Genomic DNA, 19,491 nt, shown 5'->3' with positions numbered 1-19,491 from the left:
GGGACACTATAAAAGCAGTGCTAAGAGGAAAGTTCATAGCAATAGGTGCCCAACTAAAGAAAACGGAGAAAGCACACATTGGAGACCTAACAGCACACTTGAAAGCTCTAGAAAAAAAGAAGCTGATTCACCAAGGAGGAGTAGAAGACTGGAAATAATCAAACTGAGGGCTGAAATCAATAAAATAGAAACACAGAAAACAATCCAAAGAATCAATGAATCAAAAAGCTGGTTCTTGGAGAAAATCAACAAGATTGACAAACCCCTATCCAAACCAATCAAACAGCAGAGAGAGCACATGCAAATTAATAGGATCAGAAATGAAAAGGGGGATATAACCACAGACACAGAGGAAATTCAGAGAATCATTAGATCTTACTACGAAAGTTTATATGCCACAAAGTTGGAAAATGTAAAAGAAATGGACATTTTTTTAGATAAGTACCACTTACCAAAGTTGAACCAAGAACAGGTGAACAATCTAAATAGACCTGTTAGTCGTGAAGAATTAGAAGCTGTTATCACAAATCTTCCTGCCAAAAAAAGCCCAGGACCAGATGGTTTCAATGCAGAATTCTACCAGAACCTCCAGGAAGAGCTAATTCCTATACTCCTTAATGTATTCCATAATATAGAAACAGAAGAGTCATTGCCAAACTCCTTTTATGAAGCTACAGTTACCTTAATACCAAAACCACATAAATACACAACCAAGAAAGAGAATTACAGGCCAATCTCACTCATGAATATCGACACGAAAATTCTCAATAAAATCCTGGCAAACCGAATCCAGGAACACATTAGAAAAATTATCCATTATGATCAAGTAGGCTTCATCCCAGAGATGCAGGACTGATTCAACATACGCAAATCTATCAATGTAATCCATCATATAAATAAACTGAAAGAAAAAAACCATATGATCATTTCATTGGAATGCTGAAAAAGCATTTGACAAAATTCAACACCCCTTTATGATAAAGGTGTTGGAGAGACTGGGGATACAAGGATCATACCTAAATATAATAAAAGCAATATACAGCAAGCCGACAGCTAACATCAAATTGAATGGAGAGAAACTCAAAGTCTTTCCACTAAAATCAGGAACACGACAAGGTTGTCCACTCTCTCCATACCTCTTCAATATAGTGCTTGAAGTTCTAGCAATAGCAATAAGACAACATAAGGAGATCAAGGGGATTCGAATTGGAAAGGATGAAGTTAAACTTTTGTTATTTGCTGACGATATGATAGTGTACATAAGTGATCCCAAAAACTCTACCAAAGAACTCCTACAGCTGATAAACACCTTTAGTAACGTGGCAGGATACAAGATCAACTCCAAAAAATCAGTGGCCCTCCTATACACAAAGGATAAAGAAGCTGAGAGGGAAATCAGAGAAACATCACCTTTCACGATAGCCACAAATAGCATAAAATATCTTGGGGTTACTCTAACCAAGGAAGTGAAAGACCTATTTGACAAGAACTTTAAGTCTTTGAAGAAAAAAATTGAGGAGGATACCAGAAAATGGAAAGATCTCCCTTGTTCTTGGATTGGGAGGATCAACAAAGTAAAAATGGCAATTCTACCAAAAGCAATCTATAGATTCAATGCAATCCCCATCAAAATCCCATCAAACTTCTTCACAGACCTTGAGAAAACAATAATCAAGTTTATATGGAAAAACAAAAAACCCAGGAGAGCCAAAACAATCTTATACAATAAAGGAACTTCTGGAGGCATTACCATCCCTGACTTCAAACTCTATTACAGAGCTACAGTATTGAAAACAGCTTGGTATTGGCATAAGAACAGAGAAATCGACCTTTGGAATCGAATAGAAGACCCAGATATTAACCCACAAACCTATGAGCACCTAATTTTTGACAAGGGAGCTAAAGGTATACAATGGAAGAAGGAAAGCCTCTTTAACAAATGGTGCTGGCATAACTGTATGTCAACCTGTAGAAGGATGAAAGTAGATCCATACCTATCACCATGCACAAAACTCAGGTCCAAATGGATTAAAGACATCAACATTAATCCGTCCACTTTGAACCTGATAGAAGAGAAAGTGGGAAGTAGTCTACAAGATATAGGCACAGGAGGCCTCTTCCTAAGCAGGACCCCAGCAGCACAGACAATAAGAGAAACAATGAATAAATGGGATCTACTGAAACTGAGAAGCTTCTGTAAAGCAAAGGACATTGTCAGTAAGACAAAAAGGCTGCCTTCTGACTGGGAGAAGATCTTCACCAACCCCTCATCAGATAAAGGTCTGATCTTTAAAATATACAAAGAACTCAAGAAACTAGGCACTAAAACTCTAATTAACCCAATTAAAAAATGGGGTACTGAACTTAACAGAGAATTCACAACAGATGAACTTCGAATGGCCAGAAGACACTTAAGGTCATGCTCAACCTCCTTAGCGATCAGGGAAATGCAAATCAAAACCACTTTGAGATACCATCTTACACCTGTCAGAATAGCTAAAGTCAAAAACACCAATGATAGCCTATGCTGGAGAGGATGTGGGGTGAGGGGAACACTCATCCATTGTTGGTGGGAATGCAAACTTGTGCAGCCACTGTGGAAATCAGTGTGGTGGTTTCTCAGGAAACTGGGAGTCAACCTCCCTCAGGACCCAGCAATTCCACTCTTGGGAATATACCCTAGAGATTCCCTAGCATACTACAAAAGCATTTGTTCAACTATGTTCATAGCAGCACTATTTGTAATAGCCAGAACCTGGAAACAGCCTAGGTGCCCCTCAATAGAAGAGTGGTTAAAAAAGGTGTGGAACATATACACATTAGAGTTTTACTCAGCGGTAAAAAATAATGACATCTTGAATTTTGCATGCAAATGGATGGACATAGAAAACGCTTTACTGAGTGAGGTAAGCCAGACCCAAAAAGAGGAACACGGTATGTATTCACTCATAAGTGGATTCTAACCATAATTTAAAGGTCTTTGAGCCTATTATTCGTGATCCTAGAGAAGGTAAATAAGAAGGCGAACCTGATGAAGATTATTTAGCTATCCGCCAGGAGGTAGGAAATAGTCAAGAGTCCCAGGTAACCTTGGGTGCATGGGGGGGGGTGGGAGGGTTGTTGGAAGGGGAGAGGGTTAGAGAGAAGCGAGTAGGGGACGAATGGAGAAAGCTCGGTTGACCGGGATGGGGGGAAGGGAGGAAGGATGAATATGGGATCAGGGAAGAATATATTTCAACTAAGGGAGTCATTTTAGGGTTTACAGGAAACTTGATTATATATGGGATCCCAGGTCCAAGGAGAGATCCCCAGATTGTGTCTGGACAGAGGAGAGGGTGCCTGAACCGGCCTTGTCCCATAACCATACTGATGAATATTTTGCTTATCACCATAGATCCTTCATCTGGCGATGGATGGCGATACAGACGGAGACCCACATTGGAGCACCGGACTGAGCCCCCCAAGGTCCAAATGAGGAGCAGAAGGACGAAGGAAATGTTGAAGGACTGCGAGGGATGCTATCACCCACTGATACAAGGGGTCGGATCTAATGAGAGTTTACCAAGGGCAGTTGGACTGCGACTGAACGAGCACGTGATCCAACCAGATTCTCTGAATGTGGCCAGATTCTCTGAATGTGGCTGGCCCGGAGTCTTTCTGAGAAGCCATTGACAATGACACTGGGACTAGTTTCCTCTGCATATACTGGATTTTTGGGATCCAGTCTGTTTGGATACTCACCTTCCTGGACCTGGAGGGAGGGGGGACGAACTTGAACTTCCCACAGGGCTGGAAACCCTGACTGCCCTTAGGGACAAAGAGGGAGGAGGAGGGGGGGGGAGTGGGAGGGTGTTGGGAAGAGGGGCGTAAATGGAAACTTTTATAATTTAATAAAATTACTTTTTAAAAAAAAGAAATTAGATCTCATACTAGCAACTTAACAGCACACATGAAAACTCTAGAACAAAACTCTGGGACAAAAAGAAGCAAACATATTCATGAGGAGTAGATAGCAGGAAGTAATTGGATGATTGAAATCAATAAAATAGTAGGAAAGAAAATAATATAAAATACCAACCAAACAAAGAGTTGGTTCTTTGCAAATATCAACTGGAGACAAATTTTAAATAAACCAACAAAAAGGAATAATAAAGAGAATACTCAAATTAACAAACTTCAGATACAAAATGGGGAACATAGCAACAGACATCAAAGAAGTCCAAAGAATCATAGGTCATACTTAAAAAAACCTATACTCCACAAAATTGGAAAATCTAAAAGAAATGAACAATTTTCTTGATAGATACCACTTTACATAGATAAATCAATATCAGATAAACAATTTAAATAGAACTATAACTCTCAATGAAATAGAAATGGTGTGGGAGGTCCTTCTGTCTGTGTACTGCTTTTTATTGGTTAATGAATAAGAACTGCTTTGAGCCTATGGCAGGGAAGAACAGAACTAGGCTGGGAAAACTAAGATGAATGGTGGGAGAAAGGAGGCAGAATCAGGAAGAAGCCACAGTCACATGGTGATACACAGATAAATAGAAATGTGTTAACTTAATATGTAAGAGTTAGCCAATAAGAATCTAGAGCTAGGCACTCTTTTCTCCTGGGCCCTGGGAAGACTAGCCATCCCTGTAGCAGTGCTGAGGAGTTCTATCCGGAGAGGCGAGTGGGTGCTAGCCTGGGTGCCAGCCCGGGAAGAGAGCACAGCCCCTCCCCCTCAGCTTCTGCGGCAGGGTCTTCCATGTTTCACTGGACCCCTCCCTGCCCCCACTACCGCTGCACTCTTGTCTCCTGGGCCCTGGGAAGACCAGCTATCCCTGTAGCAGTGCTGAGGAGTTCTACCCAGAGAGGTGAGTGGGTGCTAGCCTGGGCGGCCAGCCCGGGAAGAGAGCACAGCCCCTCCCCCCTCAGCTTCTGTGGCAGGGTCTTCCATGTTTCACCGGACCCCTCCCTGCCCCCACTAACGCTGCACTCTTGTCTCCTGGGCCCTGGGAAGGCCAGCTATCCCTGTAGCAGTGTTGAGGAGTTCTACCCAGAGAGGTGAGTGGGTGCTAGCCTGGGCGGCCAGCCCGGGAACAGAGCACAGCCCCTCCCCCCTCAGCTTCTGCGGCAGGGTCTTCTGTGTTTCACCGGACCCCTCCCTGCCCCCACTAACGCTGCACTCTTGTATCCTGGGCCCTGGGAAGGCCAGCTATCCCAGCTGCAGTGCTGAGGAGCTCTATCCAGAGAGTGCTGAGAAGTTCTATCTAGAGAGTGCGGAGGAGTTTCATCCAGAGAGGTGGAGATGGGCAAGCACCAATGCAAGAATTCCTCCAACAACCTGAAAGGCAACATGACATCTCCAGAATCCAGGGAGCACGAAATGAGAAGAATTGAACACCCTACTCCAGAAGAAATAGAAGAAATCGACTCTAAGCGGATCTATATGAAAATAATAGAGGAACTTAAACAGGAGGTGAAAATCTGCCATAAAGAAATGGAAGATAAGTATAACAAAAAGATTGAGGAAATGAGTAAAGAAATGGAAGAGAAATATACCAAAAAGCTTGAAGAAATGAGTAAATCCGTAAATGAAATTCTGGGAAACCAAGAAAAAACAATCAAACAGGTAATGGAAACAGTTCAAGATTTGAAAACTGAAATGGAGTCAGTGAAGAAATCACAAACTGAGGGCCGACTGGCTATGGAAAATCTAGGCAAATGAACAGAGACTTCAGAAACAAGCATTACCAACACAATACAAGAGATAGAAGAAAGAATCTCAGACTCTGAGGACACCATAGAGAAATTAAACGCTCTGACCAAAGAAAACAGCAAATCCAACAAATTCTCATCACAAAACATTCAGGAATTGTGGGACACAATAAAAAAACCAAATCTAAGAATAATAGGGATTGAAGAAGGAGAAGAACGGCAGATCAAAGACCCAGAAAATATATTCAACAAAATTATAGAAGAAAACTTTCCCAATCTAAAAAACGATATTCCTATGAAGGTGCAAGAAGCATACAGAACACCGAATAGACTGGATCAGAAAAAAACATCCCCTCAAAGTTGTTTTGATTTGCATTTCCCTGATCACTAAAGAGGTTAAGCATGACCTTAAGTGCCTTTTGGCCATTCGAAGTTCATCTGTTGTGAATTCTCTGTTCAGATCAGTACCCCATTTTTTAATTGGGTTAATTAGGGTTTTAGTGTCTAGTTTCTTGAGTTCTTTGTATATTTTGGAGATCAGACCTTTGTCTGATGAGGGGTTTGTAAAGATCTTCTCCCAGTCGGAAGGTAACCTTTTTGTCTTACTGACAGTGTCCTTTGCTTTACAGAAGCTTCTCAGTTTCAGTAGGTCCCATTTATTCATTGTTTCTCTTATTGTCTGCACTCCTGGGGTTCTGCTTAGGAAGTGGTCTCCTGTGCCTATATCTTGTAGACTACTTCCCACTTTCTCTTCTGTCAGGTTCAAAGTGGTTGGATTAATGTTGATGTCTTTAATCCATTTGGACCTGAGTTTTGTGCATGGTGATAGATATGGATCTATTTTCATTTTTCTACAGGTTGACATCCAGTTATGCCAGCACCATTTGTTAAAGATGTTATCCTTCTTCCATTGTATACCTTTATCTCCCTTGTCAAAAATCAGTTGTTCATAAGTTTGTGGGTTAATGCCCGGGTCTTCTATTCGATTCCATAGGTCGACTTCTCTGTTCTTATGCCAATACCAAGCTGTTTTCAACACTGTTGCTCTGTAATAGAGTTTGAAGTCAGGGATGGTAATGCCTCCAGAAGTTCCTTTATTGTATTAGATTGTTTTGGCTATCCTGAGTTTTTTGTTTTGCCATATAAACTTGATTATTGTTCTCTCAAGGTCTGTGAAGAAGTTTGGTGGGATTTTGATGGAAATTGCATTGAATCTATAGATTGCTTTTGGTAGAATTGCCATTTTTACTATGTTGATTCTCCCAATCCAAGAGCAGGGGAGGTCTTTCCATTTTCTGGCATCCTCCTCAATTTCTTTCTTCAAGGACTTAAGGTTCTTGTCAAATAGGTCTTTCACTTCCTTGGTTAGAGTAACCCCAAGATATTTTATGCTATTTGTGGCTATCATGAAAGGTGATGTTTCTCTGATTTCCCTCTCTGCTTCTCTTACACCTGTCAGAATAGCCAAACTCAAAAACACCAATGATAGCCTATGCTGGAGAGGATGTGGAATGAGGGGAACACTCATCCATTGTTGGTGGGAATGCAAACTTGTGCAGCCACTGTGGAAATCAATGTGGTGGTTTCTCAGGAAACTGGGAGTCAACCTCCCTCAGGACCCAGCAATTCCACTCTTGGGAATATACCCTAGAGATTCCCTAACATACTACAAAAGCATTTGTTCAACTATGTTCATAGCAGCACTATTTGTAATAGCCAGAACCTGGAAGCAGCCTAGGTGCCCCTCAATAGAAGAGTGGTTAAAAAAGGTGTGGAACATATACACATTAGAGTTTTACTCAGCGGTAAAAAACAATGACATCTTGAATTTTGCATGCAAATGGATGGAAATAGAAAACGCTTTACTGAGTGAGGTAAGCCAGACCCAAAAAGAGGAACACGGTATATATTCACGCATAAGTGGATTCTAACCATAATTAAAGGTCTTTAAGCCTATTATTCGAGATCCTAGAGAAGCTAAATAAGAAGATGAACCTGATGAAGATTATTTAGCTATCTGCCAGGAGGTAGGAAATAGACAAGAGACCCAGGTAACCTCGGGTGCATGGGAGGGGGTGGGAGGGTTGTTGGAAGGGGAGAGGGTTAGAGAGAAGGGAGTAGGGGAGGAATGGGTTAAAGCTCGGTGGACCGGGATTGGGGGAGAGAGGAAGGATGAATATGGGATCAGGGAAGAATATATTTCAACTAATGGAGTCATTTTAGGGTTTACAGGAGACTTGATTATATATGGGATCCCAGGTCCAAGGATAGATCCCCAGATTGTTCTCTGGACAGAGGAGAGGGTGCCTGAACCGGCCTTGGCCTATAACCATACTGATGAATATTTTGCTGATCACCATAGATCCTTCATCTGGCGAAGGATGGCGATACAGACGGAGACCCACATTGGAGCACCGGACTGAGCCCCCCCAAGGTCCAAATGAGGAGCAGAAGGACAAAGAAAATGAAAAAGGAAATAAGGACTGCGAAGGATGCTATCACCCACTGATACAAGGGGACGGATCTAATGAGAGCTTACCAAGGCCATTTGGACTGGGACTGAACGAGGACGTTGGAGGACGTGATCCAACCAGATTCTCTGAATGTGGCTGGATTCTCTGAATGTGGCTGGCCCGGTGTCTTTCTGAAAAGCCATTGACAATGACACTGGGACTTGTTTCCTCTGCATACACTGGATTTTGGGGATCCAGTCTGTTTGGATACTCACCTTCCTGGACCTGGAGGGAAGGGGGAGGAACTTGAACTTCCTACAGGCTGGAAGCCCTGAGTGCTCTTAGGGATGGAGAGGGAGGAGGAGGGGGAGGGGGAAGTGGGAGGGTGTTGGAAGGAGGGGCGGAAATGGAAACTTTCATAATTTAATAAACTTCGAAAAAAATATAAATAAATCAGAAGCCAAAAAAAAAGAATCTAGAGCTAAAAGCCCAAGCAGTGATTTAATTATTGTAGTTCTGTATAATTGTTTTGGCACTGAGCAGCTGGGAACCAGCAAGCATCCTTACTACATAGAAACACATTCATTAAAAGTCTCACAGACAAATGAAACCCCAGGTCAGATGGTTTTTATGCAGAAGTCTACCAGAATTTCAAAGACAAGCCAACATCAATACTCCTCTAATTATTCAAAAAAATTGGAACAAAAGGAGCACTGCAGTATTTATTTTATGGGGCTACAGTCAACCTGATACCCAACCATACAAACTGAAAAACTAAAGAAAATTACATATCTATTTTTCTTAATCACATACCTGGGAAAATATTCAATAAATTTTCTTGAAAACTGAATCCAAGAACATGTGAAAAAGATCATCCATTCTGACTGCCCTTAGGGACAAAGAGGGAGGAGGAGAGGGAGGGGGGGAGTGGGAGGGCGTTGGGAAGAGGGGCGTAAATGGAAACTTTTTATAATTTAATAAAATTACTTTAAAAAAAAAGATCATCCATGGATACCCATTTTTTTTTTGACAAAGAAGACAAACTTATACAATAGAAAAAAGAAGGCATCTTCAACCCATTAGCATCTTCAGTCAATCAATTAGAACTGCAAATGGTGCTGGTCTAATTGCATGTTGGCATGTGTATGTGTTGTTTTTATTGGTTATTGAATAAGTTGTTTTAGAGAATGGCTTAAGAGTAAATACATGAGGGAAATTAGAACAGAGATGTATATGGAGAGAGTAGGAGAAGTCAGGGAGATTCCATGTAGCTTCTGAAGGAGAAGGACATGCAGGAACCTTAGGAACCTTACCTATAGGCTTCAGCCTCATGGCAATACACAGATTTATAGAAATGGGTTAATTTAAGATGTAAGAACTAGCTAGAAATATGCCTAAGCTGTTGGACAAGCAGTGTTGTAATTAATATAACTTCTGTGTGATCATTTGGGTCTGATTGGCCAGATAATGAAAGAGTAGCCTCTGCCTATACTTGTAGAAAATGCAAATAGATTCATATTTATCATCCCGCACCAAACTCAAGTATAAGCAGATCCACCACCTTAAACAATTTAAAACCAGATGCACTTACTTATATAAGAGAAAGCAGGGAATAACTTTTAACACATTGGAACAGGAGACAACTTCCTGAAGAGAACACCAATAGTGCAAACATTAAGATCAGCAATATATAAGTGGGACCTCATGAAACTGAAACACTTCTGTTAAGCAAAGAACACCATCAATAGGACAAAACTCATCCCCTACGTATATGATAGAGGGCTAATATCCAAAATAGACAAAGAACTCAAGAAAGTATATGTCATAAAAATAAATAATCCAATAAAACATGGAGTACATATAAATGCTGCATCTCTAGCAGAAGAGATGTCCTGGCTGTTGAGTGTCAGGGTACACCTATAGTTCAGAAGGGAAAGATATTCTGACTGTCAGAGGTGAGGCTATACCTATAGCTCTGTTCTGGAGAGGGATGATTTCCCAGTAGGAATGTAGCAATTCTACTCTTCTCTGAGAGAGCCCTTACAGTTCATTTATGCTTCACTCTGCTTAGGGTCTTTACCTGTAGAGATGTCTGCTGTTTCTCTACTCTACTCTGCTAAGGAGGTTTCCCTGTAGAGAATCAGCAATTCTTCTTGGATTAAAGTTGTTACATCTCTGCTTCTTTCTGCTTAGGGGCTCTCCCCTCACAGAAATGTATCAGTTTCCTCCTACAGTGAAAATTGTTACTTTTCTGTTCCACTCCTCTCTTGCAAAAGTAGGTTTTCAGCCAATACTCATTAGATAGATTTATTGGAAGGAAGAAATCCAGAACATTGTCAGCCTCTGCCATGGTGGAAAAGGCAACTGCCAGATGAAGAGGTATAGGGCTTATATAGAACTTCTTAGTGGGCAGAGATTTTTCTGGGGTGAAGATTTTCAGGGTGGGAATTGGTTGAGTTTCAGTCCTAAACTTGGAGAAAATCAGAAATTGGCTGATTGTTTTTCCTGTTCAAAGACTGATTGCTTTTGTACTGAGTTGGCTAGGGAAAGAGTATGTTGCTTTGGCTCTGATATCAGGACTAGGGTGTCTTTCTTTCACAATCTCTGGTTTCAGTACAAAAGTGTGTTTCTTTGTCTCTGATTTTGGAGCCAAAGTGTGTTTCTTTCACTGTTTTGGTTTCAGGATCAGGGTATGTTTCCTTGGCTGGCCCTTTACCCTACAGTACAGAGCTATAAAATGTTCTTAAAAGAGCAATCTCAATTGAGTGAGAAGCTCTTAAAGAAATGATTCTTAGTCATTGGGGAATTGTAAATCAAAACAATTCTGAGATTCAATCTTATACCTGTTAGAATGGTTAAGTTCAACAACAAAAGTAACAGCGTGTGCTGGGGAGGTTGTAGACCAAGGGAACACTTGTCCTTGGCTGGCAAGAGTGAAAATATGTATATCCACTATGGAAATCAATACGATGGTTTGTCATAAAATTGGGAATCAATCTACCTCAATATCCAGCTTTGCCACTCCTAAGCGTATGCCCAAAAGTTGCTCCATCCTACCACAAGGACTCTTGCTCAGTTATGTACATCATAGCTATTTTTTTTGTAATAGCCAGAACCTGAAAACAGCCTAGATGTTCTCCAACCAAAGAATGGATCAAGAAAATGTGTGCACAATATGTACAATGATATGTTATTCAGTTGCTGAAAACAATAACATCATGAAAACTTCTGGCAAATGGATGAAACTAAAAAAATCATCCTGAGTGTGGTAACCCATACACAGAAAGATGAACACAGTGTGTGCTCACTTATAAATGTATAGTAGCTGTAAAGAAAAGGATAACCATGTTGTAATCCACAGAACCAGAGAAACTAATGAACAAGGAGGGCTCAACAAGGGCTGTGTAATATCCCTGGGAAGGGAAAATTGAATAGATATAGAAGACTGACTCAGGGTGGGTAGGGACAGGAATGGTATGGGTCAGCTGGGGGACAATGGAGGGAGAACATGTGAGAAGAGACAACTGTAATTGGGGAGCATCTTGGGGATGAGCTAGAAACACAGTGCAATTGAAACTCCTGGGAATCTACAAGTGTGAGTATAGCTAAGGATCCTAATAATGCGATTACAGATCCTGAACTGGCTGTTTTCTGTAACCAGGCAGCAAGATGTCTCTGTCAATCCTAGAGTTTTAGAGTTGTTTCCAATGTACTTCCTGTTTACTTATGTAATATTTTATCCTTCTAGATTCTTTGATAGAGTTTAAGAATTTATAGTTATAGTTATAATTTTCCTTAGTTATGATAAAAGATAAAGTTGATATACACATTATAACTGCGATTATTGTTTGATACCTGTTTTGTTATATGAAATTTTACTATGTTAAAGTTAAAACCATCTTTTTCTTTTAAACAAAAATGAGAGGTGATGTGTGATTCCCCTCTGTATGCTGTGAATATCATTGGCTAATAAAGAACTGTCTTGGGCCTGCACAGAGCAGAATAGAAGTAGGCAGGGAAAACTAAACTAAATGCTGGGAGGAAGAAGGTGGCGTTATAGTGAAGCCATGTAGCCCTGCCAGAGATAGATGCCAGAATTTTACCCAGTAATCCACAGCCACATGGTGATACACAGATTAATAGAGATGGATTAGTTTAGGATATGAGTTAGCCAGAAATATGCTTAAGCTATTGGCCAAAGAGTTTTGCAATTAATATAATTTCTGTGTGATTATTTCATGTCTGAGCTGATGGGCAGCTGGGAAACAAACAAGCAGCCTTTCCTATAACACAAGACCACAAAGAATATAAAATATTTTGGGAAAAGCCTAGTCAAGCAAGTACAAGTCTTGTATGACAAAATCTTCAAGTCTTTCAAGAATAAAATCGAAGACAATAAAAGAAAACAGAATGATCTACCATGCTCATTGATTGGTAGAATTATTGTAGTAAAAATGGTCATCCTACCATGAGTAATCTGCATCAAAATTCCAACACAATTCTTTATAGACATTGAAAGGCTAATACTCAGTTTCATACCAAAAAAAAAAAAACAAACAAAAACCCAGGATAGCTAGAATGATCCTGGAAAGTAAAAGAAGTCTGGAGGTATCACCATCACTGATTTCAAACAGTAGTACTGAACTATAGTACTAAATTCCACGTGGTATCAACATAAATAGAGGCATGTTGATCAATGGAATAGAACCAGAGACCTAGACATAAATCGACATCATTGTGGATACCCAAGTTATGATAAAAATGCCAGAAATGTAAAAACGAAAATGAAAACAATTTGAATATGTGGTACTGGTCTTATTGGATGCCAGTATGTAGAACAATGTAAATAGATCTATATTTATCACCCAGCAGAAAACTCAAACCAAAGTGGATCAAAGATCTCAATATTAAACTACACACTGCATCTAATAGAAGAGAAAACAGGGAATAGCCTTGAATGCATCAACATGAGAGAAGAATAAATAAACAGGAAATGAATACTTTCATTAATCTAAGATGATTATTATATATCATTTATTCATATTTTTAAAGTCTACTACAGCCAACACAGAATTTTGCATGAAATCACAAAACCTTGCAGTAACAATAGTGGAAAGTATGGTGATCTGATAAAACAATGTATCTTACCTAATGATTTTCTAGAATCCTACAAGAAATAGTATGGCGTTTCCGAGTCACTAAGGTTCCATTCCATAAGAGAATTTGAAAGCTTCTGTTTGTGGTGTAGATATTATGTAGTATGGGACTGAATGTTTGTTTCATTTCAGAGATACATTTTGTAATATTAATAACATATGTTTACTAGATAAATTTAAGCAAAACTCCCAGCGCTGCTAATATAAGGAGATTTTCTTCTTGCAAAGGACATTTATCAGGGCCTCTTTCATGTCTCTGTTCCTTAGGCTGTAGATGAAGGGGTTCAGCATGGGAGTCACCACTGTGTACATCATGGCCATGGCTGTCTCCTTTGTATTGGAGTTATTGGCTGATGGAAATATGTAGAGACCAATAAGTGTTCCATAGAACAGTGAGACCACAGACAGGTGGGAGCCACAGGTGGAGAAGACCTTGTGGATAACCCGAGCAGATGAAACCTTTAGGATGGAGCAAACAATTTGCACATAGGACACAACGATAAGTGAGAATGGAATGACACTTAAAATCCCTCCAACGATAAATATCATTAGATCATTAATGTAAGTATCAGAACAGGCCAACTTGAGCAGGGCAGATATGTCACAGAAAAAGTGGTGGATCACATTGTCCTCACAGAATGACAATCTAGCCATGAGTAGGGTATGCAGCATGGCATGGAATGTGGCCAGCATCCAGCACAGCACCACCAAACTCACACAGAGCTTGGTGCTCATGATGCTGGTGTAATGAAGTGGGAAGCAGATGGCCACATATCGGTCATAGGCCATGACCACAAGAAGAAAGCCTTCCAATGCTACAAGAATTATTATAAAGTACATTTGTGTCAGGCAACCTTCATAAGGGATGGTTGGGCAATGGCTCTGCATGTTATGCAACAGTTTGGGCATTGTGACACAGGAAAAGCAGAGGTCAGAGAAGGACAAATTACTGAGAAAGAAGTACATGGGTGTGTGGAGATGGGAGTCCAGTAAAATGAGAATTATGATAATGAGGTTTCCTAGGACGGTAGTGAGGTACATGGACAGAAACAGGGCATAGTAAAGGGGTCGGTGCTCTGGTGGGATATTCAGGCCCAGAAGGAGGAAGTGAGAGATGAAAGTTTGATTGCTCATTATCATTTTTATCTCCAATATCCTAATGAGAAAATATCAGGGTCCTTTAAATTAAAAATAAAAGTAAAAATATCTTCATGATGTATATTCTACAACAATGTATCTTATTTTTATCATAATTATATCTCAATTTCCAAATATCTGTCTATATTCATTACAACAATCAATGGTTTTTCAAAAGTTGTCTTTAACAGATTTCCATTTTACATAGTTTCCTAGACAGTTAGTTCTATGTATTTCTACTGATATAATAAATGGACTAATGATTCTCTGTCCTTCTGTCTGTATATTCTGGGTAATGTTTTTTGTTCATTTATATTTTGTTCTGTGTTATTTTGTATATTGGTATTCCTGAAAAATTTGGATGAGCTTTATCATCATAATTTTACATAAATTTCAAAAGAAGTTCACATGCTCTAACATATTACCATTTCAAACTCAGACATCCACGTCTCTGTAACATACAGATTTCTGCTTCACTTTCACTAATCATCTTCCCTCCATTGCATGCATGACAGGCATCAGAAACTCAAAAGCCCATGTTAAAGTCATGTCTTCACTTTGTTTTCTTCTAAAACATTACTCATTCTTCTTCTTCTCCAGTGTCCCATAGTACAGTGAAAGAAATTTGGGTCAGAAATTTGTAAATTTTGATTCACTCACTTTTCCTTACCTTGAACTGCTCTCATACATAATACAGAATCCCTTTTCATTCACCTATTTATTCCATATCTTACTGTGAGATTATATCTGTATATGAGGATCACATCTTGCCTTTACTGGAATACGGAAGCAGACTCAGTTCATCTCCACATTCCTATGTCTCCTGACCATTCTCTTCTCCTTTAACTTTCTTCATTTACACTGTGGGATTCTAACACAGGAGTTCCATTATCACTTGTCTGATTTGTTCTTCAGATTACCATAGTTGCTGTGAGGATAAGGAAAAAACTCCTGTCAGGGACACAAGCATCATTTCATTATCTGGACGCTAATGCTGTTTCATTATCTCATGTGTACCAAAGGCATATCCTTCCTTTTAAGTTCTCTCATTAACACTTGGATTTCTCTCTTTATCAATGCTGTGGTAAAACTCTTCACCTCCCAATTTTAGAGTTTTTCCTCCACTTGCCTATTATTTTCTCCCTTCTCTTTCCTCTTTGTCTATTTCATGTTTATTAATATGTAAGAGATATTGCTTATCACATACACAGCTAAATTTATCCTGTCTCCTCATACCAAGTAAATCCTTTTGCATCCTATACATACTCCGTGCACTTAATAATTTGACCACTGCTTTCAACTATCTACCCATCGATTGTAAACTTTATGAAGGAAAGGTCACACTAGATTTTGTTTCATTTTGTCATTTACATTCATTCTTAAATTCCAACTAATGTCAGTATCAAACATGAATTTGGACAATGTTACCTGGTTCTCAAACTGATGCAAATTTCTTTAAATACAAAGGAGAACATCCTGATTATAATTGAAAGACTTGACCAGTTATCCTGAATTTTACACTCTATAATGAGTGTCAGAAATCTAACATTGCATTTCTACAGGCTGAGGGTTAGTCATTTTTATCACACTTCAGTAATACTAATGACTCTAAATCATATCCACATGCTTTAATCCACAATATGTCATTAGTATTGGTATAATAGACAGATATGACAAAATTTTTATGAGCTATGACAAAGAAATGGCAACATTAGTTTGGAACCTTCACTTGAGTTATTACAAAGATGTCTATTCTGTTGTGATGATTAATTTATGCATCAAGACAATTTAAGCATGATGTTAATTTTTGAAAAATACTGATTGCTATGAAGGCACTAAAAAGTGTCATTAATTTGTAGCCTTTGAGTAAAGTAGGTAGTATTTCATAATGTGAAGATCTTTATGCAATCAGATGAAAGAATTAGCAAAAGACAGTTCGTTAAGTGTTTTCATATTTTACCTTAGATACAGGTCTGCATCCTTTACTCTTCTCAGGGGCTTCAATATTCTTGAGAGCTCTTCAAATTTTGGCCTTGTCAGCCACAAATACTTGGTATTCTGTGTACTAAGTAATATGCAAGGACATACACATACCATACTCACACACCCACTATTCTTTGAGTCTGAACAACACTGGCTAATGAACCCTTTTTGTCTCTAAGATGACAAAAGAGGAGAAGCTTCAAGAGGTCTAAGCAAGAATCTTGAAATTCTATACCCAAGTCTGAATGCCTGCATCTTCATAGCCTAACGGTGTTCAACCCAGATGAATTTAGAATTGAACACTTTGACATCGTGGATTATCATTGCTGAGGGGGAAAACTGTAGGAAAAATATCATGGTCTCTATATAAAGCTGCTTCCCCTATGTATCGAAGACTTGCCTCCAACATGCAGTGCTCCAGCCTCTGCTTCTTGAGCACTGGCATTATAGGCATATGCCACCATACCTAGTTTCTTCTTCTCTTGTTAATGTACAGTACCTTTGTCTACGTAAACAAGTGCACAGATCAGAAGCCAGATAAATTGCTTTCAACTGTTATTAGCGATGGGCCATTTGGCTTCATACCATCTTTAGATATTCATCCCACCATTCTGAAGTTAAACAGCACAAAAAATCCCAAGTGATATGCTTCTAACACTGGGTACAATTGCACATTTTCTTAGTTTCTCTAGAAGCACTGAGTTTGAAAGAGTAGCTCTTCTTGTACTTCTGCATGATTACCTGCATGATATTGGTGTCTTCCTTGATGGAGTGCTCTTAGGAATATTCACAGATGTTATCACTAAAGCACAGATTTATGAACTTGTGCAACAAAACTAATCTTCACCTTAGGTAGGACATTGTTCAGAGTTTGCTAATACCGTACAAGTCAGTGTATCATAAACAACTGCTCAGCATCACAGCAGAGAACTCCATCCCACAGCACTGCTCTTGTGGTGAAATGGTATAATATTGAGAGAAAATTCCAGAATGAGTAATTATAATGAAACCATCAATATGAAAGCACTTATATGATGAGCATAAAACCAATACTTTCTTCATATGATGATGTCTTGGGAGACAGAGAAAAGAAGAACATTATCATACCTTTAAAAATGTTCTGTCTGATCTTGAAAGTTCATTTGGATTGAGAACAAGACACCAACTCATTCTCTTGAATTTACCTAGATCTTCCAGTGCTCAAAGTTTTTAGTTCAGGATCCTGCTCAACTTTATTTTATTTACAGGCACAGGAACTAGTGGCTTCTTCCGTAATTGCCTATCTGCCTCTCTCTACTCACACCACCCTATGGGCATTTTGGGCCTTAGAGGTCCTGCATCCCTTAGGAGTCCAGATCCCGTATAACTTATTAAAGACATTATAATTAGCCAGGAACTTTCTAGGACCAATTTACTTCAGAGATCTCTAGTGGAGAACAATTACAGTCACTGATCACTCCTTCCTCTGCTTCAGAAAGGTAAAATTTAAGGAACAACAACAAACAAAACAAATAAACATATAGTAGTCACAAGAAAACTAAAAAAAAGAGGTAAGATGCCCACCCATTGACTGTTCAAGTAACGAACAGGTTTTTGCTTGACTGGAACCCACTTTGTTAAAAAGAGAAATGAAGAAGCTGATAGAAAGCCACGTCAAGTTATCAGGCTTTCTTTTCATTGCTAATGACTTAAAGTATCTCACACAACAAAAATTTACACAAGAGACCATGGATAGTTTTGAAAGTTTTGGTTGTAGCCTTTAATGACAGAGCCATATCTTCAACCTACCCAACAGTAGTTTTTAAGTAGAATGTGGTCATAGAATATCACACACAGTGGGATGTCTTCCAAATACAGAATCTCAGTTCAACATAACTATTTGTCTTTAAAATTTGTTTATTACTTTATAAATAAAACCATTCAAAATTTCCACTTCCTCCCCTTCTCCCACTTCTCTCCTGCTCCCCCTAGTCATCCTCTCCCCCTCCCTGTTACTCTTCTAGTCCTAAGAGAGGACAGGGTACTCTGCCCTGTGGGAAGTCCAAGGCACCCCCCCTCCATCCAGGCTTAGGGAGGTATGCATCCAAATAGAATAGAATCTGGAAAAACCAGTACATGCATTAGATAAAATCAAAGTGTCATTATCATTGGCTTCTCAGTCTGCCTCAATTGTCAGCCACATTCAGAGGGTTCAGTCTGATCCCATGCTCGTTCAGTCCTGGTCCAGCTGGATTTGGTGAGCCACCATTAGCTCAGGCACACTGTCTCAGTGGATGGATCAACCCCTCGTGGTCTTGACTTTCTTGCTGTTTCATTGACGTCACCTTATAATCTCTTATAATCTTCCAACCTCTTCCAACAGACAGATCCTTCAGCCTTGAAGATATTGTTGAAGTTGCTTTGTTTTTTCAACCACTCTGAATTTTTGGTTTCCCAGGAAGAAATTGGGAGTTCATAAGGGTTTGAATTTCTTTCTGGGTCTTCAGCTGGATCCCATTAATCAATATGCCTGTCTTATGTAATACATGGGTTTCATATACTGTTGCAGGAGGGGCCGGTTGTTCATCCCAGATGTCTGGCGAGCTTTGTCCCAAAATAATCCCACAGAAACTGTATTAATTAAATTGCTGCTTGGCCCACTGGCTCTGGCTTCTTATTGGCTATCTCTTACACATTAATTTAACCCATCTCCATTAATCTGTGCATTACCACAAGGTCATGTCCTACCAGCACAGTTTCAGCATATCTACCTCCAGTAGCTGTTTCATGGTGTCTCTGTCTTTCTCTCTGCCTTCCTTCTTTCAACATTCAGTTCAATTTTCCCTGCCTACATAAGTTCTGCCCTATCAACAGGTCAAGGCAGTTTTTTTATTCATTAACCAATAAAAGCAACACATACAGAAGAACCTTCCACACCATTTTCCTCTTCTATTTAAATAAAAAGGAAAGCTTTAACTTTAACATAGTAAAATTACATATAACAAAACAGTTATCAAGCAAGAATCACAATTACAATATTTATATCTACTTTATCTTTTATCATAACTAAGGAA

At 39.4% G+C, this 19,491-nt stretch overlaps 1 protein-coding gene and 1 pseudogene across 1 annotated transcript; both read right to left on the bottom strand.

Annotated features, from left to right (window-relative positions):
* Positions 1–19,491, bottom strand: part of LOC125409558 (mediator of RNA polymerase II transcription subunit 6-like) — a 58,380-nt pseudogene that overhangs the window by 34,610 nt on the left and 4,279 nt on the right.
* Positions 13,517–14,458, bottom strand: LOC125409565 (olfactory receptor 1468-like). The gene has a single exon (XM_048448725.3). It carries the CDS (start codon positions 14,456–14,458, stop codon positions 13,517–13,519), a length of 942 nt encoding a protein of 313 aa, XP_048304682.3.

The sequence above is a fragment of the Myodes glareolus genome, chromosome 9 (genome assembly GCF_982192425.1).
Source record: "Myodes glareolus chromosome 9, mMyoGla1.1, whole genome shotgun sequence".
NCBI classification, from domain to species: Eukaryota; Metazoa; Chordata; class Mammalia; order Rodentia; family Cricetidae; genus Myodes; species Myodes glareolus.
This window is presented reverse-complemented; position numbering and strand designations above follow the sequence as displayed.